At 36.0% G+C, this 23,101-nt stretch overlaps 1 protein-coding gene across 2 annotated transcripts; it reads right to left on the bottom strand.

The window, feature by feature from the left end:
- Positions 1-368: 368 nt before the first annotated feature.
- Positions 369-22,455, bottom strand: LOC145561366 (sodium/hydrogen exchanger 8-like). Of its 2 annotated transcripts, XM_081621846.1 has the most exons (23): positions 22,070-22,455; positions 20,814-20,864; positions 20,625-20,716; positions 19,940-20,017; positions 19,596-19,753; positions 18,341-18,442; positions 18,135-18,252; positions 16,851-16,903; positions 16,703-16,768; positions 14,984-15,028; positions 14,143-14,198; positions 12,206-12,390; positions 11,393-11,440; positions 11,158-11,265; positions 9,532-9,769; positions 8,018-8,320; positions 7,148-7,245; positions 6,217-6,348; positions 5,921-6,139; positions 5,634-5,840; positions 3,525-3,789; positions 3,151-3,449; positions 369-1,177 (listed from the first exon to the last, which is right to left on the bottom strand). In XM_081621846.1, exons 1-23 carry the CDS (start codon positions 22,320-22,322, stop codon positions 866-868), a joined length of 3,486 nt encoding a protein of 1,161 aa, XP_081477972.1. In that variant the 5' UTR covers positions 22,323-22,455; the 3' UTR covers positions 369-865. The 2 variants fall into 2 exon arrangements, with proteins under 2 accessions (XP_081477972.1, XP_081477973.1); XM_081621847.1 differs by lacking the exon at positions 22,070-22,455 and having other exon boundaries at positions 19,940-19,980; positions 20,814-20,832.
- Positions 22,456-23,101: the final 646 nt, after the last annotated feature.

Genomic DNA, 23,101 nt, shown 5'->3' on the forward strand with positions numbered 1-23,101 from the left:
ATGATTATTCCTTGTTTTCAAAAAGGAAAAATGGAGAACAAACAATAGTTCATGTGTATGTTGATGAGATATCATACTACCTCCGTTACAGGTTATATGCAACGATTTGACATAAAACAGAGAAGGAGGTAGTAGTTGACAGGTGAAAGTGCTAGGAGAGATGACAAGTGAGCCAGATGAAGCATTCACTATGAAAGTGCTAGGAGAGATGAGATTTCCTGTCTTGACATTTCAAGGAATAAAGAGAGGGATTATGTTGAATCAAAGGAAATTTATCCTCGACACTACTTGTATGCAGGGATGTAAACCAGCAAAATTTCGCTTTCTTAAGGGAATAAAACTCTATTCAAGAGTGAGAGATTGTTGAAGAACCAGAAACATATACTCGTAGTCGTAGAAATAGGTCAGCAACCACAATAATGTGGCACACCAAAGAAAAGAATTACAAAGTACTAAATACTAATACAAGTCTTGGCTTCAAGATTGGACTCATCTCTCAAAAAACCTCCAATTCCATAAAAGGGGGAGGAAGCAGATACATGAAATGTATTACGTCCTGCCTATGACATTATTGTAAATTTGTAATTATTTACTGTTATTGTATATAACACGGGTTATACAGTTTAGATACATACAAACTTACAAGCCAAAAATGGTAACTTTCTCGAAATTTCTCTTGGATACAGTGGCAGACATTCGCCGGACTACAAACTTCCAACAGTTTGTAACCGAGTGAAAACTACCACTCTCTTACCCATGTACATAGGAAACGCAAATTACAGATTAAATTTTACAGGATAAATAAGAAGGGAATAAGTGTGATACAGAGGTGGGAAAGATGTGGAGGAGTATGCCAAAAGAGCTCTCAAGGTGCTTGGCGGAAAGAGAGCTTGCTTGGTGAATCGATTCTCACAATAACTTCATCTTCACCACCAGATTCAGAGCTTGAATCATCTACTACACGACTTGGGTGCCTACTATGTGTTTGAGGAAGAAGCTCTTCTCTCATAACATCTTCTCCAAGTCTCTTCCTAACAGTATTTGATCCTTCTGATTTTACTGAAGTGAGAGGACGTTGTTTCTGGCCGATAGGAACTTGAGGATATGAACGGACATGTGAAGGATTACCCAAGCTATACCCTTGAAAACTAAGCCCTCGCAGAGGAACATCTCTTGCCTATAAAATTGTCAAGGATAAAAAAACCGAGGCATCAGTACATAATCCTCTTTTATAAGGCAAAGATCAAAGTAATCGCTTTATAGTTTGTCTCAAAGAACATAACACATGCAACATCAAAGAGAGCTATGTAAAAACAAAAAAAAACAAAAAAAAAAAAACTGTGCGCGCGCGCGCATATATATATATAAATGAAAAAAAAAAGGTAAAAGAATGATATTAAGAAGCATATTAAAACAGTACCAAAGCTAGGGCAAACTTTTAGGGCAGATGACAAAAAAGGGAGGTTTTTCAATAGCAATACTACTACACAGGAGGAAGTTAATGAAAGCATAATAGCTACTAAAGAAAATTTCTAGGCAACCCCTGTTAAATATGCTTCAAAAATAAATATGCTTTGGTCAAATTAATTACTGACCTCTCTGATTTATTTTCTATATTCAAGCTTTAGTTAGTAAGCCAACATTGTTAGTGGCATTAACAACTACTAGCATGATTTTGTTAGTGGGATAAATGGTTCCTATGTTTATAGCACTTAGTACTCCACAATTATTAGTTGGCACTTTCTTCTAATTTCATTTAAGATGAATGCAGTAATATTTCCTCGGTAAATTTCAATATTTTGCTTTCTTATTTCCAACAACCCTGAGGTCTAGTAAAATGCTCAAATTAACTGTTTTTGCAGACACATGATGTAACATGAGGTTATGTTTTCTCACAAATGACCTTAATGATGATGTAAGCTTCATTCTTGTTTTCCTCTCCTCTTCTTCTTGTCGTGTTATTAATTTAACAGTAAAAGATACCTCACTTAATTTTCCTAACCAACACAAGCAAACATATGGAAAACAAAAACCAAACCCGAAAATTCCCTTCCCCCACTCCCTCCCCTCAACTGACTCACCCTCCCCTCCCCTATTTTTGGAATATATAACTTCACTGTACCCATAGGCAACATACAAAGTTCTCCACTCAGAATCATACAAATTAAACATATAAATCTGAACACTTCTCTTTTTGCAAGCACTCTAAATACAATCTTAATCTAAACATGCATGTATACTCACCAGTCACCACTAGAAAAACAAAACCAAGTGACCAAACGAATTTGATAAGGGAAAACAATTTGACAAGACAGACGTTCACTACTTAAGAAGTTAAGAGAACAAATTACGAATAATCCAAAAGAATGTAATAAGGCATGACACAATGAACATGGAGACAAGTGGGAAGAAAGAACTTTCTTTGATTGATGGATTAAGAAAAGTAGATGACGATGATTTTGAGGACGTGAACATCCTCCTCTACTTAGCAATGCAGACAGGCAGATATCACACACTTGATTCTCTTACAAATGAGGAACTTAGAAAGTGATATTTCATCCCCACAAAATTTAGTGGCAGCAGTGGGGAAAGGGGGAATTTTGGTAAAACCGACCACAAACTTATCAGCATATACAAAGCAAGTTTAAATGCTTAAAACACCTCAACAAACAAGGGTAAGAAGGGAATTCTTTGATAGGGATCCAATAGGACAAAAGGAAAAATAAAAGAAAATTCCCATTTTGAAAAAAAAAAATAATTGTTAACATTGACATAGAAAAAAAAAAAAAAAAAAAGAGGATATGGCATCACTGTTGTACAGACAAATCATACAGAGAAGGGAAGAAAATGAGCGCACCTTCCCCTCCATCATTATCACTATGGTCAAATTTGGGAAGACATTGTAACCTAACAGTTATCATGTATCGGCAAAGGCAAGGCACAGGGTCAATTTGAGTATTTTGCTTGAACTTAGGGACTATTCAGAGAGTTGAAGTGGATTATTTGAATTCAGTAGAATAGTAGATAAATGATATGAAGTAAAAAGCTCAAACAAGAGGCTAGGAATAAGAAGCTCAAATTTCTTTTTCGACTAAAGGCAGCTTAAGAAAATAGTTGGGCTGGAATCTAACAGAACAGATAGAAAATTACCGTGCTGCCATAGATGCTCAAGCGCATAGCTTTGGCTGATAAGTTTTGACTATCACCTATTTCTTGGCCGTCTGGTAGACGCTGATGTGACTTGTATTGATTCTCAGGCCAACTCAAAAGACCAGCATGATCCCTAGAATTCAGAGATCTTGAAGACTGATCATGAAGCAACAAGGAGGACTTCCGCCTCAGGAGAGTGTTATCAGCTTGTATTGGAACCATGTCAATCAAAAGGACTCTAGCTCTAGTCTCAACATAGTATGAAGCTCCCTGATGTAAAAAGCTGGTTGATTTGTATCCTAAACAAAGGCAAAAGTTAGGCATTTTGTAATTAAAATGAGGAGAAAAGGTAAAATTAAAAAAAAATGGCTGACCAGAACCCTCTTGGCTGAGGAAGCTCGAATTTCCTTGTGCAGGCCATAAAGCTGCAGGTGATGTAATCAGTTCCTCAACAAGAGAATGGCTTTTTATAAAGCCTTCTAGTAAAAACCCTATAGAATGTGATGGGACTTCAATAGTTTCACCCCTCAGGTAGGTGTTCAATGTTGACCTCTCAGCTGTGAGCTTCCTCATATCTTGCATTGACATATTTTCAAAAACTCGAGGAAGGAGGACTTTGGCAAGCACAATAACACTTTCCTGAAATGAGTAACCAGAATGTCATCATAAGACTAGTACAAAGAATATCCTAATCTCCCACATTGGCTAGTATACAGCAAGACAAGAGATCCTCAACTTTAATCAGTTATTCCATTAAAAAGTAGATTGCTACAAGAGATCGATGATCCTCTGGAATTTTTCTAAAACCGAGAAACTTGACTTTGCTAAAGGAAAACATTCAAGTAGAAACTACATATAGTGATCCTATACTTCAGTTGCCAATTGCCATGCTAGAGAAATTTTCAGAAGATAAATCTTCAGATAGCTTTTTAGTGCTCTACACATATCATTCGTTCTTTCCAGCCAATCTATTGCTGAAGATAATGTAGCTTACAATCTATGTTACTCGAGCTTGGGTAAACATGTCCAACTTCGCTATTTTGTGAAAAAAATTCATTATTTTGACACAAATTGAATTGTTGCGTCCTACTCATGTTGGAGTGCCTAGGATCCAACACATGCAATTAAGGCAAAGTAGAGTCTGAGTAACATAGCTTACAACTAAATTCCCTAAAATAATTCTTCATATGCAGGACCCACACGAGGCAATGGGTTGAATTGCAGGGTCAGTGAGTTTGCAATGAGAGTTTCTTAGCTATTAATTACAAGATCTACAAGAGAATATACAGTAAATGTTAAACAAATTACTTACGGAGTATATCCATGAATCTTTCTCAAGTCTTGAATAGCAATCAAATAGGAAAGATTGATAAGCAATTATATAATTATATATAACATTGCATCAAGATAGACTTTTTAAAACCATATCAAGATAGACTTACAAAGAAGCTTCTTATAGAATCAGGATATTTGGGTAATCAAATATTGTGACATTTGACCCACTTAACCACTATTATACTCAGACTGGATTGAAGATGTTTACATGTTCCCTCAAAGTAAAAGCTACCCCCTCCGTCTCCTTTTGTTTGCCCGTTGGGCTAAGTCACTTTTTTAATCTTTAGTTGGGAGAAATTGATGAGAGAGAAAAGTGTTGAGACTAAATCATCAAATATAGTTTTTGTGAGAGTAAAAGCGTAGGCCCCTACAACCAAAAGTAGTATGGAGCAAACTTAGAGGGACGGACTAAAGAGACAATAGGGGCAAACATTAAGGGACAGAGGGAGATCACAAAGCCACTCAACACTAGCATTAGTATGCACATAAACTACCAGGGGCAGATAAAATGGTGCCAATCAGAAAAAATCAAGGGGGCATAACGCAGCAGATATATCATCCCAACTTCTCTCATCCACCAAAAGAACTCCAAACTTTTCATTGGAATGAGCGATAACCAGTCAACATATTTCTTCTGTTATGATCGATACAGTGACCCATGCCAGCAAGCAGAACAGAAGATCAATTAAGAGAGAATAAAACTCACAGCATACTCTTTATTTATTTTTTTGTCTTTTAATATTTATTTATTTATTTATTTTTGGTCTCAACTTATTGATAAAAGTGTAGCCTATTACAAAGCAATATTTTGCAGACAATAAGACATATATTTGTTCCGCTTGTTTTGTATACAGAAAATTGAGCTTCTGCACTCTATCACTCTAGAGAAGCAGCCACATGATTCGTTTTACATGGGTTATCTGTTTGTATTAGATTGATTTGAAAGAGCTGAAGCAAAACACTTTCAGGTTCAGATGAAATTATCTAATGTTCATCCAGATAATCTCAATCTTTGTCTTACTTTACAGCATTATACCAAAATGTATTAAAGTCACACAGATGTAGAAATAGCCACTTAGCAAAAAAAACAAAAACTCACACACACACACACACACACACACACACACACTAATGTCCTATTAAGATACCTTCCAGAAGAAATGCTCCACTGCAGGATCTGATCCCAGAGCTGCGAGAATCTTCTCAGTTTCGATATAGAAGCAAACTGCAACAGAATCTGTAATCATATCGCAAAGATAAGGCTTTCCGATCAGCACTTCATACAGCCCCAAAGTACTTCCATGGGTAAAAGTTTGATGCAAGGCATGCTTATTCTTCCTAACCTTGCTGGCCCACTAAAAGACAAAAGATCCGTCAATTTTAGATTCTTAAATAAAATGTCCAAAACTTATCTAAAAGATACTTTTTCAATTACCTTCACCACGCCGTTTGATATAAGCCAGATCCCATTAGGCTTTCCCCCCTCCTTGTACAGCGTCATACCACGAACTTTAACTTCTTCTTTAGTAGAACCAACCAGCAGATCACGAACACCTGACGGAAGGGCTCCTAAGAAAGGATGCATGCTGATTAATTCCCCAATCTTTGGAATCTTAACAGTAGGAGGATTGCGTACAAGTCTTTTCAAGTCAGTCTGTAAGAAAGAAGTTCTTGTCAATGGCAAAGAAGCTGCAATCTTTTTATAAATGACACAATGAGGTATAAACATACCTGAACAGCATCATGAAGATGAAGCATCTCTTTCTCTTCCAGTATTCCTGCCTTCTCTAGACTCTCAATATATTCAATTAAATGTTGCAATACAGCATATGTTACTTGCCTCGTCTTAACAACTCGTAAAACCTGAAATTTACAGACCCAATTGTCAATGCCTTATCCTAGCTAGAGAGTAAAAGATTTCACAAACAGTTTGGTAGGAAATAATAAAAAGGTGATGATGGTAATGCATTTTAGAGTTATCAATTTCGCAAACAAAATGTCTCGTGTTTATGTCCACGGTAACACTGGTCCACCCCTAAAGCTCTGTTTGTTTTGAGAGAATTTTTTTCCATGAAAACGGTGTTCCCTTTTTCCATTGTATGGTTATTAAAGGCTTAAAAACAATTTCTCCCAAGGTAGAAAATGGTTTTCCCATGAGTGGAAAGCATTCTCTAAGGAACACCATATATTCCTCCCTACTCCTGACATTCCTTTCTTCTCTTCCCATCCATCCTCTCCCTTCCACTCCCATTTTCCTCTTCCTCTAGGTTATTTCATGTAATGTAACAAACAAAGGAAAACTATTTTTACAATTGCGTTTTCCCTTGTTTGCCATCAGAAAATATAGATCCTAAATATCTCTTTTACTTCTTAAAAATTTATTACCACTTCTAACGTAGTAATGGTTAGTGATGCTGAAGAATTACACAAGATTAGGGATGGAGTTGCAGTATGACGGACAGCGAACAGAATTTTCAGGCAAAATTCAATGTAAAATAATTATCATGACGATTGGTACTCTCTACCATACCAGCTGTGAGGTAGTAAAATAATTTAGTCAATTTACTGAATGAGGTAGACAAATATAAAAATAAATAAATAAATAAAAAGGGTGAAGCCAGTAATAAATATATGAATAACAAAAAAAAGGGCACAACATAACCTCAGGAAAGGTAGTGCGGACATCTTCCAAAAATTTTCTTGCTTCCTCTCCTTCTGTCTCACTTTCAGTGATGACTGCAGAAGATATCTCACTGTCACCTGTATCAGAATTGGACCATTAGACAAAAGAGTATCTATGAAGGCTGTCAATACATGAATGACAAATTTGTACGTGCACTCTTTCTAGATTTGTGACTTCAAGAATAGATTTCAGCAAGTGCTTTCTCCAAAAGAACATAAATTATTTAGAGTCCACATAGGTCAAAATCATTAGGGAATCACATAAAAAGCTGCATGTCACCCATATTCATCTACAGAAATGGCTAAATAACTAGTTGATTTATTCTTTATATACTAATTATGTGATATCACCACAACTGGTTTGCTAGTCTTCATATCCTTAATTTTATTCCATAGATCAATATCACAATGGGAGAACAGGAAAATGTTAAAAGAGAAGAAAACTAGCAACATTATTTATAGGGATATCTGCCCTTTTCTACTTATTAGGTTGGTCTAGTTGTTTTCCCCTAAGAAATTCAACTTCCCTGAAGGTAACATTATAATGACCTGTCATAAAGACTTCACCATAAGATCCCTGATACTACCTTGTTTTGCATGACAGGTTCGGAGTGAGATGGGAAGAGGAGGGGGGTGGGGGCATAGAAAACATATGGTTTTCTTTGGGGAGGACAGAAAATTAATCAAATATAAATAATTACAAAGATCATATGCAGCCAAGAGCCATAAACTTCAGCTACCCCTCACGGCAAAAGAAAAGGCATCTATACAGCTCTTGCAAAATATAATACAAGAGAAAACTATGAATGGATTAGAAGATAAAAGATATACTTTTATTAGGTACACTCACCAATGAAATCATGCAGCTGGCCACGAGCAGTTCTATGAGCCCGTAAAAATGCAGCGCATATGTAACATGCAGATTCTAATCTTTCAACTGTGAAAAAAGTAACCAGCTTTTTTGGATAGATGCCTCCTTGAAGGAGCCTGTAGTATTTAGGAAAGTGAACACTATTTTTTAACCCTTTCCAATCACATAATGGCTCATGATCCACCGCATCAAGTGCTTCATCAACTGATTGCATTAATACATTTGCAGTACTTTGTGTTATCCTCCCTTCATCAAGCATCACCCAGTAAGCAGATTGAACACCTGGTTTTGCAAAATGTCATAGTCTAGTCACAAATATGGTGATATCCAAACAGGAAGCAAGTAGCAAAGTCAGATATAACAGAAATCATGATGTATGTATACATCGCACGTCTGGTGATTCTACACGATGTGTGTTAGTCTGTATGAGCAACATGCAGGTGACTAAATGACACTCAAATACTCAATATTCAAGAAACAAACCATCATCCAAAGAGCACCCTCTCAAATTTGATAATAAATTCACTGCATTAGTACCTCCATCTGCCAGAAAGAAAATTCTTCCAACTTCACTAACATGACTAACATCAGTAAGTAGAAATTTTACTTAGTTATGTACAAGATTGCCAATTTACCATTACAGAAGATAAAAGAAAGTTCATGTAGCACATCACGGCATAAGCATAGCCAACCTGCAGATTTACTTAGGCTAAGTGGCTAACAGCAAAGAAATAACGGAAAGGGCTCATTGGAGCAATATTTTAAAGCAATATGAAGAAAACAGCATAATAACACAGATCCTGGAGGATCTCAAGTAGTCATGCTTTGTCAGTCAAGAGCTAACCAGCTTAATGGTCAAGTTTCATTCAGGAAATTAACCAAGTCTTTATTATATCCTCACATCTTCTCAAGAGAAGTGAACCTCTTAAAAATAACAGTGACAAATTCTCATTCCAGATTAGATACCAGATTAGATAAGGGAAACATCAAACATCAATAGATGCACCACTGCACTCAGTACAGGTTCAGTTCAATAAAATGTGTCAGAATTAAAAAATTTCATCTCCCTTAGTTGGTCCGTATGTAACACCCCAAAAATTCAAACCATATTTTTGGGTTTGAATGTAATCTTACAATTACAACAACTTAGATAATAGTTTGAACATTTGTTGGTTTCAATTTACTAGTTTGATTTGTTTTTAGTTTCATAAGAGAATAAATTTAGCACTTGTAGCAGTAACAATCCCAAGTTATGAATGTTGATTTTCAAAACTAAATGTCGCCTTTATTACTAAAAAAAATGGTAGAGTAGCTACAATCAATTTCAATTTTCAAATACTAATAATCCACAATAACAATTTCTTTTCTTTTTCAGGATGAAATTTCTAACTAGTAAGAGTTACTTTGAGATGAAGGCCAGCATAATTGCTAAAATAACACAAGTTGGCAGAAACCATGTCATAAAAGATAAAGAGTTTGGAAACATTAAGTACCATTTAAGAGCCGTACACGCATATCTTTCAAGTTCATTGGATCCAAAAATCCATTGTCGGAAGTATCAGAAGCATCATGAGGGTGGATGCGATCCCCACTAATGGTGTTTAAGCTCTTAATATATCGTTTGACAGTGGGCCAATCAGCAGGTCCCAGTTCTTCATCTTCACCGAGATCCCCAAATGCCTCTAATGCTTTCTTTTCCATTTCGTATTTAGTAAATTCCAATATGCGTCTCTTGAAAAAGAATAATACTAGTACATTATAAATGATGGAATTAACACCAACATTAAAGTGAAAAGTACCATAATAGCACTAACAGTAATACTAGGATGAAAAAATAAAGAAAAAAATAGATATATAAATATGGAACAAGAAGCCACAAATAGTAGCATAATAAAGTTACATTTGGTATCTGAACATCTTCTACAGACATAAAGGTTCAAGAAGATTAAAATGTTCAATACTAAGGGATCCTGAATCATTTTATTCACCCACTTAAATCAAAACGCCCAAAAATATATCAAAACAGCACGATAAACTCTATAGCAAAAGAGATTATCAAAAAGGCTAGAATTCCAAGATGGACATGACATTGTGTTAAAGATAAATTCTACTGCTTTATAAGTGGCTTTTAAAGTAATGAGAAAAAAAATACGCTAAAGGATTCAGAAAAGGTAAGTGGAAGAACCAAAGAACTGACAAGAGAGAGGAATAAGGGATCCAATTATTCCATTTTCATATTATGTTCTGAAGGTAGTGGAATGCCTTGGCCAATCCACAGCAGCTAGCACATAGTTCAATAGCAATTATGCAGATTCTGAGAGGCTTAATTTGTCTTCTTTCTTAGCTGGAGGACATGATTCGATTAAGACGAATTCTTCCATCAGATAGGATACACATTTGATTGATTCAAATCAACTTATATACTCTAAATCACAGGAAATCGTCTAGAAAAGTGCAAAACTAAGCTATCTAGAGGCAGTTGCAGTTGGCATCTGATAAACAGGCCTGGGCCACACCCGTCACAAGTGTCCACTTTATACAACCAAGGAGATTCCACTTCAAAAACATATGGCAATGAGGGGAGTAGCCCTTTAGCCTTATAAATTGGACACAACTTTCTTGTTTCTTCAATGTGGGATACACTTCCCAACACTTTTACACTCTTTCGATGTGGGACAACACTTTCACTTACATGTGGGTTTGCTCATAGGCTCAACAGCATCAATGTGCTTCCATAGTATTTTTGGAATCAGTCAATGCTATATTCTTCTACAAATTTTATTAGATTGTCAAACTTTTTATATCTTATGAGACAGAGACTCCTTAAATTTCATAGCTAGGCGCAAAAAGCAGTATGTTAAATTGGAAACAATCACCAGAAACTAAATTGCATGCTTCTGAAAGGACCACTCCCTAGAAAAATTAGAAACCAGTCATGACTTATGGATGCATAAATTGTAACATTTATAAGGCTATAGTAAAGGACTTTTTGGACCAATAAGAATGTGACTGAATCATACTACCACACGCAGAGTTTCTCACAGTTATCTGACACTCTGAATTACCAGACATGGAAGCCATTTAATAATTGATGCACCGAATCAACTAAATAAGATTACCTTCGCTTTTGATAACTTGTCCATCCCTAAAAACCGCAAGACAAATTGTGTGGTTGATCCATTTATGATTAGCGTCAAGAATACAATTCCGCCAGTGAAAAAAACAAACTGCATCCACAAATCAAAACAATAAGCACTAAGAAGACTAAGTACACATATAAATCTTAGTTCCATAGAATACACAGGATCCTCTATCGCATTATATGTAAATCATCTTGGTTTATCAGGTTCATACCAGTGTTCCGGTCTGCGTACTGAGATAAGCTGGATCGCCACTAGAACGCTGAAACATCAAATAAATAAATATTTAATTCGCAGTCAGTAAAGGAGAGCAAAATTCATGCACAGGCACACAGATAACACACACAGACAGTCACAAAAAGGGTAGAGGAGGACAGATAAAATAAAGAAGAGGGAAGAATGAGAATTTTAAATCAATAATATATTAATATGCAGTGCACTCTAAGCAAATACCTTACATTATCATCATCCAGAATAAAAATGATGGTAATGAAATTGATAAAGTCCACCACTATGGTTAACCTTTTTACAATCAATGCTAGCACAGGGAACATAAAGCACCCAAAAAAAAAAAAAAATCTCAATAAAGGTATTCAATCTACATCTTTACTTTTACATTATTTAAGTAATTTTTTAAAATAAAGGTAATTAATCAAATATATAAAGTAATACAACTATAATCAAAACAATATAAAAAAAATCAGAAGCATCATGGTGGCAGAATATAAAGATGTAACAAGACTTTCTAAGCGACCCAAAACACCCAAGGTTCCGTAATATACAGTAAAGTAGTTTCCGGTGGGCACTGTATTCTTTTAATTCCGCACAAAATGCACCACATTTTTTGACTATTCTATGCCAAATATTAGCTACTTAAAACAAACATCAAGCAGAATTACCATCAAACATTTGACTTACAAACACAGATCTAAAAGCCAGCTTCAACAAACAAAAAGACCTGAAAATAGCAGAGTGCAGACATCAAGCATAACAAACTGAACAGAAACATAAAAGCTGCTTAACTTACCTTTACAGATAATGAAAGAGACAATGCTACAGCTCCCCGCAACCCTGCCCATACTAAAATCATAGCTTCTTTCCATTCCATACCATAGCCAAAATAGCATAGAAATGGGTACAAAACTCCAACAACTACTCCCCGAGCAACTAGGACATATACATAAAGAAGGATCAGATAGCCCCATGCAGTACCTGAAGAGAAACAAACCGTTAGAAATGGGTATAGGGTAGACAGAAGAAATATGTTGCAAGGTAAAACCATACAAGTCTCATAATTTTAGGGCCACTAGGTCTATATTACTACTTTCTATTACAATGTCAACCTGAATTCAGTGTATCACATTCTCCTATTAGGATTAAAGGTACATAATATCACATTTATAGAGGAATCTTTAGAATTATAGACAGATATCAATAAATAACCCACAAAAAGAAATTCCCCTGCACTGTGTAACGGAAAATTTAATCTGAGCCAAACAGAATCCAAATCCCATTCTGTCCCAAATATACAACCAGACAGGAACCTGGCTTCAAGCACACAACACTGCAAAAGACACCCAATTTATTGGTATGCCAATAAGAGTAACTCATCAAGAACTTTTTGGATCATATGCCTACAGAAGAAAATGAACTGTCACTTTTAAAGAACAGTCCTTTACAAATGAGCAAATGCCCATGAAAGTAACCCACAATGTATCAGGGAAGAATAATAAAATCTAAGACAAGAAAAATATCAAATCCCCTGTTTGTCCCAAAGATACAACCATTGTTCTCTGGCCTCGAGTATTAATTAATCAATCAAAACAAGCTATATTGGAGAAGCTCCACAACTTTGTGAATAAGTCCACTTGTCCAATTTGAAACAGTAGGATTGTTCAAAGAAATAAGCACCAACATAACAGCAGGTGAAATGATAACCCCCCCTCCCCCCTCTTCTGTATGAAAAACGCGATATAGCTCTACTAAATTTATAGGTATATCTATCATTGATGTTGCTTTATTACAACAGAATGTATTGCAAATTGAAGTTGCTGACAAAAGGGTCACAAGAAAAACTTCATATAGATTCCTCTTCTAAATTCTTTTAGAAGGTCAATGGTAGAAATAATTTTCCATGTATACTGCAAAATTATAGCTTCACCCACTTCCCTACTCATTAAAATTACTCCTATGATGAAAATACCAAGAAGTTTTGTGGCCCTCAATTAAAATTATATTTAGGACATACAATGAATGAGGTTGTCAGCCAGAATGTTAACAGAAACAGAATTGTCTCAACCCACAAATCAGTCTGAAAAAAGCTTATCTTGTCTACGAGTTGTACAAGTCATGAGAGGCATAGATGGGGCAGTTTAGTAAGCCCCCGCCTCTGATCTATAAGGCTGTGGGATTGAGTCCTTATGAGTTAAGGATAAGCCAGTGAGGTAAAATTAAACACAGTGGCCTTTGGGGGATATATAGATGGAACAAAGGGGGCCAATATTCTCTTTCCCCCCCCCCCCCCTCTCCCCCGCCACACACACACACACACTCAAAGAAAAAATATACAAATATTTACCATAAGTTATAGATTGAAGGAACAAGTTGTCTAGGAAATGAATTCTTAGAGGGTAGCAATGTGTGTGTATTGACCTACATGCATTTCACCGATTTCATTATGATTAAAATTCTTATGACCTGCTTCCATAAGGATGTAGCTCCTAAAATATACCATCAAAGTCAAGTTCAAACAAGACCACACCAACAGACAGATCAGATAGGCGACCCAATGTGTGATGCTGAATCCACTTCTCAATTCCCCTACCAGCACACCCACAGAAATATCTTTGTAACCATTTCCAATCTATTAGCCTCTTATATACAGTTTAGGGACCAAGAAGAACAGCCCGTTCACATCTTCCATTGACATATAATTTGATACAAGTTTAGATACTGAAGCATTACCATGGTTTTCAAAAATGTTATCACTGCTAAGAACACCTTGTGCTATGACAGCTCCGCTGCAAATCCATAAGAAATCGAAATAGATGAAAAGCATGCCAAGTAAAAAAAATAATAAAAAAATAAAAAAAATTAACAAAATAGAACAAAACATCAGAGACAAAAGTTACATATTAACCCAATTTCTTTGAATCTCCCCAATTGAGTAACTCTTTAAAACTACAGCCACCATATCTATAATGAAACATGAATTTGTTCCATAGAAATAAAGAAGACATAAGAACTTCTGGAAAGACCCTTGAATTCCACAACAGTAAAGCAATACACAGCACTATTCGAACACTTTCAAAATAGGGCCCCCTGAAAAGGCTCAAATAATTAGTTTATGCATTTAACTGACATTCAGACACATAGAAGCCAATGGCAATAAACCTATTTATAGGACTCCATACTACCTAAAGCAAGATCAACTAGGATTAACAAAAATCACAACCTTCCTTGATCCAAATGCTAGATATCCAAATAAAGCTAGAGAATTATTTTCCCACTTTCTTAAATGCAATCAACTGGTAAATAGGTGAACTATGAAACACTTAAAAAAGAAAAGGTAATGAAACATCCACCAAATTTACACATTCTGCAGTAAATAAAACCATGTCACAGATTTTTGTATCACACACAAAGACCAACCATGACCCATGTTCATAATAATCTAAACTTGATTCCTGTACTCCATACTTATCTGAATATTATAATGGAGTTTGGGTTGCAATCCCAACATTCCTTATCCTCTTTACTATTAAGCATACCAAACATAAGATTTTCAAAAGATGCAAATAATTACCTCAAGATAAAGATCAGCGTATTGGCTATGTATGCCACCATCTCCCTGCATTGACAAGCATTACGCTTATATGTTAGGATAAATGCGGAAGGCAGGATAAGCATATAGTTCAATCAAGCAGAAAGCAAAGCCTCTGGCTTTTAAAGAGAGAGAGAGAGAGAGAGAGAAATCAGAAGTCCGGCAATGACTATAGGCAATCTCTTCAACCAGGCAAGTCGACACACAGATTCCATATGTATGTATACGAATGGCTAACTTGGTAAGTAATATTGTTACTCGTTTTAATCTACCAGCATGTTTACTTCAAAACAAAAACCAAAAATCTCCTTTTAAGAATTAGTAAATATAGGAGCTTGATTTATGTATGTGCATATTAAACTCTTTCACATTTGGCGCATGAAGTTTAATTTGAGAAACTTTGACAACCTTGTCCACCATCAACAAAAGTGAACAAAGATCCAACTGTAGGAGCATTCAAACTGCAAACCTCCCCCCTCCCCCAACCCAATTCTCGCCTTAAAATGGAGAAAAAGAAAATCAGAAGATCTACTTTGGAAACTTCCTCATTTTGTTCTTTTATCCTAATTTCTTAATCCCTATTTTGTTGAGGATTGGGGACCACAATGTTACCCAAGGGCAATCAATTATTTCATAGATCTCAATTATAAGAAAATGCTCAGTTTAGCACCAAAACAGTATAAAAATGAAATAACTTATCAGAATTCTTTCCTATGACTCCAACACAGAAAAAGGAGTACATCAGTGACAATTCCTCTCTAAAATATCAAATACAATAATCATTACAAGGATTTGCACATGCTGCATATAACGTATGCACTTCATTAAGCAGTAACATGAATATAAATATTTTATTTCAGCAAAAGAAACTTTCAGATCAGCAACTAGTACTGGACCTTAGCAAGGATGAACAGATAATTAATCACTATATATATACAATTACCATTCTCAAAAGTTCGACTAACTTACTGTAGACTCTTATTTCTAGAGTTTGAGAAAAGTGAGTAGACATGAGAAAAAGATAGATAAAGCTAGAGAGATGGACTGATGGAGTAAAAGGCGGGTGGGTGAGAGAAAATGGTGGATAAAGTAAGAGATAGTGAGAGGAAAGGTGTAAATAGTGTGGGGTAAGAGGGGTAAGTAGTAAAAGGGATATCCAAATATATGAAAAAAAAAAAGTAAAACAAGGTCCAATATTCTCTAACACCCCAATATAGAAAGTGTTCAAAAACAAGGATATGTACTCCCTCTAAATTACCAAAAGTGTGACTCACTTTATAAAAAAAAATCATTTTTGGTAAACCCCTTTTACTATCTTAACCCGCTATCTACACCTCTCCACTCAGCTTCTCTTACTTCATCCACCTTTTTCTTACAACCATTCACTTTTTATCAACTCTTCCAGAAACAAGAGTCCAACTTTCGAGAATCGAGGGAGTATAAGTCGACGCAAAGGCAAAATTAATTGCAAAGACTACTCATTTAAAAGTAATGATAATAAAAATAAATAATAGTACCAAGAATAGATCAAAGGAAAAAGAAAGATAATGGATATAGAATGAAGACGCGTGAGAGTGCTAAACAGAGAGTAGCACATATAGAATATAGTATATCAGATTAGATAAAGCCCACGCAAAAAGTTTCAAACTCTAATCTAAAACGCCAAAAATTCCTATCAAAATAAGATGGTAATATACATACCAAAAATGATGCAAACTCTGTTGACTTTCACCTTTAAATGCTGTCCTAGCAGCTGCTGCATAAAACCTGCCAATCAATTGGATATAATATAGATATTTTCTTTACTGCAAAACAAATAAATAAACTGTTCAATCAAGATTACACTTACATTCCTAAAGTCATCACGGTCAAGACACCAGACACGTCAGCTCCCTCTTGAGCCTATCACATAACAAAACATGTATGGATACGTCAGATGGTTAAATGATGGGAAGTATGCTAGCCTGAGTCAGAACAAAATCTATATGGAAATTACAGGATTTATTATTATATTTAATTGGTGACTTGAAAAGAAAAAAAAGGGGGGGGGGGTCAATTTTTACCATAGCAGCCATGGCACTGTTTTTCACCCTTTAATGTTTTGAGAGCCCCTACTAGTAGAATTACAAAGACTAGGAAATTTTATAAGTACCTTCTGAGGGTAACTACCTTATACTCTACAATACATATGTTTTTGGTTGTAGAATGGTACCAAATATCAGATTTGACAAGTTAACCAATATTCTAGCGCTGACCATTATCCTACTTATTTTTCGATCTTCTTCATTATCCCTCTCCTCTTAGTTCTTATTTGCTTCCCCTCTGACCCAGCTCCACCGCCTCTGGCATTCCTCTACCAAGATGACCACATCAGTCAAATACCACATTACCATCCAACACTCAACATCTATGCAGGGCAAGTCCAGCCAATTTAACTTTTGGTTAAGTATCATCATTTCTTAAATAGAGTAGCATGTTTAAATATCAAAAAAATGTCAAATACAAATCTACAATTTGGAAACAATAAGGAATTAAACTGGAGGATGAGGAGACATATGGCTTGACATCTACGGTGCCCATTTTCAAGAGAGAAAAGGTTAAGGAGGGTAGTGAGGAGGATCAGATAATTTGTATTCTTTCAATTGCATAGTAGACATGATGGCTTCATGGTGATGAAGGGTACTAAGTAGAGATGATCAAAGCGGAAGGGGATAAGATAGTAAAAAAAAGAAGAGAAAAAAAAATCTCATAACCAGCACATGACTGGTCAATGCCAGAGTTCAGGTCAACTCACAGGAAACAAAGATTCGGTATCCTCTTACATTAGAAGGCAGTTTCCATACAAAATCAAAAGTTAGATTCTTATTTCCTCTAGGCTAATTTAAATAAATTAAAAATAAATAAAAAAATACCCGCCTATATAGGGAGCGTTATGATATTTTTTCCTTCTAAATATATACTGATAAAACTTATTGGGTCCAACTAACCATATCACCTAGAAAAATCAGCAAATTAAACTAAACACTGTGCACCGATAATTTCCAAAATATTGAAAAAATAACATCAACTTACAGAAAAGGTACTCAACAAATAGCATAAAAGATTTAATGTCCATTCAGAAATAGCAACTTACAGTAAAATAGGCAACATAGCTCACAGCAAGGGTCAAAGTAATCTCTATTACGGTGTCATTAAAAATAAATCCGAGCCACAACACTGATGCTATTCCAAATGCAATTCCGAATCCCACACTGTCACGGAGAAAGTAAATATTGATAGTAATAAATGATCTTTCATCATAAGCTGTGCAAAAGATGTAAATAAAAAAATGCAACTTACGCTCCAAATGTAACTTGAACCAAATATTTAAGAATTGATGCCCAATTGAAGGTTCGACCAAGGATCATTTTTAAGAACAGTTGATAAACCACAATTGCAGTCCTGAAAATGGATACCAAGAAGTTCTTTTAATCTACCGATATCTGTAATCACCGTAAGCATTCAGCCACTATTTTTTTTTAAAAAAAAAAGGGAAATTCTACATTATAACCCTGAAGATTTCGAAATTCTACACTGTGTCCATGATTTTTGAAAAGTCTACACTATAACCCCAAGGTCCACTTAGTTACTCTATTGTGCCCTTGCCGTTAAGTATCCGTTAGTATGTTCCGTTATCTTGAAAAAAAAAAAAAAAAAAAATCAAAACCGCCAACCCCAGCCACCCTCTGCAACCGACAACCAGCCTTACCCTCAACCTTGACCGGCCACCGCCGCGCAGACCCCCTTCCCCTCCCCCGGTGTCGGCGCTACCCAGACCACCCTCCCCATTTCCCGTAAAATCTCGCGTACCCCTCCCCCTCCCCTCGAAAAAACCTTAAATAGCCTCCCTAATCGTCGGAAACTCGGAAAGCATCGAGCTGCACCTCTCCTCACCGCCACCGCCGCCGCCGTAGCGTTCTGCTCTTATTCCTTTTCTCTCTCTCTCTTAGCCATAGCCTTCTGTTGCTAGAAATCGAAGGTTAACAGAAGGCTAGGGCTAGGGTTTGGAATTTGGGGGTTGGGATTTGGGAGAATTCGCTGGATTTCGTGGTGTTCGAAGGGGTAAGAGGAGGTGGTCGAGGCAGCACTGACATCGGGGGAGGGGAAGGAGTCTGGGCGGTGGCCGACGCTCCGGGGGGAATGGGGATGGGCTGGTGGTGGCAGCAGGCTGGGCATGGTGGCAGCGGGCTGGGTGGTTTTGGTGTTTTGTTTTTTTTTTTTTTTATTATTATTTAATTTTATTTATTTTATATTATTTTTTTTATTTCTGTAAGCCAATCATACGTTGCTTCGTTAAAAATAACAGAACATAATAACGGAGATTTAGTGTCAAGGGTACACCAAAGTCACTAAGTGGACCTTGGGGTTATAGTGTAGACTTTTCAAAAATCATGGACACAGTGTAGAATTTCGAAATCTTCAGGGTTATAATGTAGAATTTCCCAAAAAAAAAATATAGTTGACTTTAAATTGATCTCACACAATGGTTCTAACAAAGCACATATATTCTATCAATAGAAACAAAGAATACAAATTCAAGGAAGTGAGATCACACCCATCATTCATCAAGGATTCCCCCTCAATTATAGTACTCAATTTTTTGCTTGCCCCAAGTTCTTTCAAGAGAGCTACAACAGCTACAGGATCAGTTGCACTTAGAAGTCCACCGAGCAACAATGATGTCTTCCAGCTCCAGTCATAAGGAAATGAAAGCTGCAACAAACCACATGCAGCTCATAGGTCATTCAAGTACAAAAGTTGCATACAGCACAATGTGCAGCATTGAATTGTGGATGACACACAGCTTTGTCAACTATAACCTACTTATACACATACAACTTGAGGTCAAAATTAGCAAGAGTAACAAAAATCATAATCTGCCCAGTATCAGTTTCTTACCTTTAGTGCTGCTCCAAGACAAAAGGTTGATATCAGAACACCTGGTCCAGCAAGCAGAATCATTTGAGCTGCACATCTCTACACAGAAAGTGTACGAGTATGGAGAACGCAAACTTCAAGAATTTCCATAAACAAATGACTAAATACAACAACTTCACAAAATTTATGAGAGAAATAAAAGCAAACTTTATTGAACCCTTATGAAAACACGTATTGATTAGTAAACGAGAACTAGCCTATATCACTAATAACAGCAACATATATGAAATAAAAAGTAAACAAAAAAAAAAAAGATGGTTGCAACTTGCTACAGGCACATTATTTGCCGTTTCTTGATTCATATGGCATAAGAAAAGAAATCAATAAAAGAACAAAAATCAATTATGAAAATATATGTACAAAGATGCTCGTCTCTCTCAGAAAAATTTATGGCACCTCCCCACTAAAGCAATTCAGACAATCAATAATTCATCAAAATTAGACTGTCATCGAACATTCAAGGGTATTCAGACGGGTATACAATTGAAAGTAACCATGAAAGACTAATCCCCTTCTAAGTTCTAACATAAACATTTAAAACAAGATTTCACCAACAGAAAGAAAACTAATGCAATTTATGCAAAGTTCTAAATATATAGAAATCTCTAATTAAATATATAGTATATCGGAAAGTAGGTAAGTGAACCTTTATTTGGTGAATTTCCATTGAAAAGGAACTTTCAAACAGAAGGGCAGGGAGAAATACAGCCAAAAGGAGCTCTGGATCAATATTTTCCCCTGTGACATAATAACATCAGCATCAAATTTCAATAGTTTGATACACATTCAAGATCCACCAGAGAAAATGATAAAATGAACAATAGGAAGGACTTACAAATGCGGATACCATCCCCAATCCTTCCCAAACCATGCTTTGTACCATATTCTGCACAACAACCAACATTTGATATGAAAATATGTGTTCTGTTACACAATTACAGCAGGCAAAGGACTAAAATAATTGCTTGAAGCACCAACACTTGTGATCACTTCATCACTATCTACAAAAAGCATAAGGCCACTGCACTAAAGATTCCCAGTTTCATACACATACATATGAATACATTATGAAGAGAATACAAAGAGGACAGTGCAGCATATTGAAGCAAAAGAAAGGGTCTAAAAGACTTACAAGTTACAACAGTACAACAATAAGTATAGAGCTGCACATCCAAGTGAAACACACAAAAGTGGACGCACACTCGTGCACAGAGAGAGAGGGGTAGATCTTCCCATCTCAGTAAAGCACACACTCAAGCACAACTAAAGTGAGTCAGAGAGACACTAAAAATATGAACATTTCAAACACATGCACGCAGACACAATTGTGGTGTCAACACTAATAGACACATAGTATGAGCCAAAACCGGGGGGACAAAAAAAAGGTTAAAATACGCAAATGTCAACTTCTTACATAATGTAATTAGAGGAAGTTCATATTGATCGGAGACGGTGCTGATTCGCAGATAGATTGATAGTTCATATTGATCTGGTGGTACTACATGCATATCAACTGCCGGACTCCAAATATGGAGTACTACTATATTTATATCAATATGGACTCTTATATCTGTTCATGGATATTCTAGCGTCATTGACCAGTGTAAGTATTCACAATTTGAAAATTAGCAATAACTAGTACTTGTATCCTTTTTCCCGTTTCCGTGCAACCTAGTCGTCAAACAACAATTTTCAACCGATTCTAATTTTTAATATTCAACTTCACACGATCAAACATAAACATTCAAATAAAAAATTCAACAATAAATCAGAAGATTTAAGCATCTACCAGCTGTTGAAAAGGCCTGAGAAGGTTCAATTCCCTCAAAAAATCAATAAAAATTACAAATACTATTTATGCAAATCAAATATTACATCTCTTTCAACTCAAATCAATATGATCATCTACTCATAATCATACAGTGAAATTCATTTCCACTTATAGAAATCAATTAATTAATCAAAACAACAAAATTTGAAAATCGAATAGTAATAATTCAACTTAAAAAACTCCTAAAATCTCGAGAAAAAAAAATCACATCCTAAATAATCGAAAAAAACAACAATGAATTGAAAATACGAAAGACGTACCTAAAGAACCAAGGCCAATACCAATGATGAGCAAAGCGACAGTATAAGGAACTCGAGTACCTCGAAGAAAGTGACGACAAGCAATCCCTAGAATTAAACTGACGCCGAAGAAGATAACGGCGTCAGTTGGAGTAGACTCAGATTCTTCCGCCATAGCAGAACCAGAAATGGTGGAATTCGTTGGAGTGGTAGTTTCGGCTCCGACTTCCGCTAACATTAACGGAAACGGAACCGCAATTCGGTACGCAGCCATAGCCGAGGTGCTGCAATGGCGGAATAATATTGTTGAAATGGAAATTGAAGTGGAGATTGAGTGAGGAGAGAAAAAATGAAAGTCAACAAGATTTTGAGTGATTACAGTAGTGATTATTGTTAAGTTAGTACCAGGTATTGTGTTTTCTGTGAATTTTGTCAATAATTTATTGTGGGTCGTTTTCTAGTGTTGGTCATTTGTTGAGGAAAAGACAAAGTAGATGAAATGATGTGGTACATAGTTTATTAATTAAGTACTGTAATTTATTAGAGGGGCAGAGATGCTAGAAAAACTCAAATGCTACCCGGCATCTGAATATCTAATCATTTCCTAGAGTCCCACTTACTTTTGTGCTAGTCCCGGATCTTTATGGTCGGGACTTATTCTTTATAGAGTTTTTTTTTTTTTTTTGACAAAAGATACTATTAAAGAAAAGCATAATTACAACATAATACTAACTAAAATAAGAACACTTAACAACCTACACATACTAAGTACCATTACTGGAAGATCGAAGAGAACCAAACACTGAAGTGGTCTTGCAGCAAACCAATAACTGCGGAGCCCGGACAACCATAAGAACCGAACCACATCCAAAATGTGGACCAAGAGAAGCCAAATGAACCGAAGCAGTCGAGATGGACCAAAAGCGCAGATTGCTAACATTGAAGAGAACCCAAGCTGGCACTGAAAGCGAAGGGAACTCGTGATGGAAATTGTAGAGAGACGGAAGAACCCGAAGTATGCACCTTGTTGTTGAGGAACGTACCTGTGACACC

The sequence above is a fragment of the Chenopodium album genome, chromosome 1 (assembly GCF_948465745.1).
Source record: "Chenopodium album chromosome 1, dcCheAlbu1.1, whole genome shotgun sequence".
NCBI classification, from domain to species: Eukaryota; Viridiplantae; Streptophyta; class Magnoliopsida; order Caryophyllales; family Amaranthaceae; genus Chenopodium; species Chenopodium album.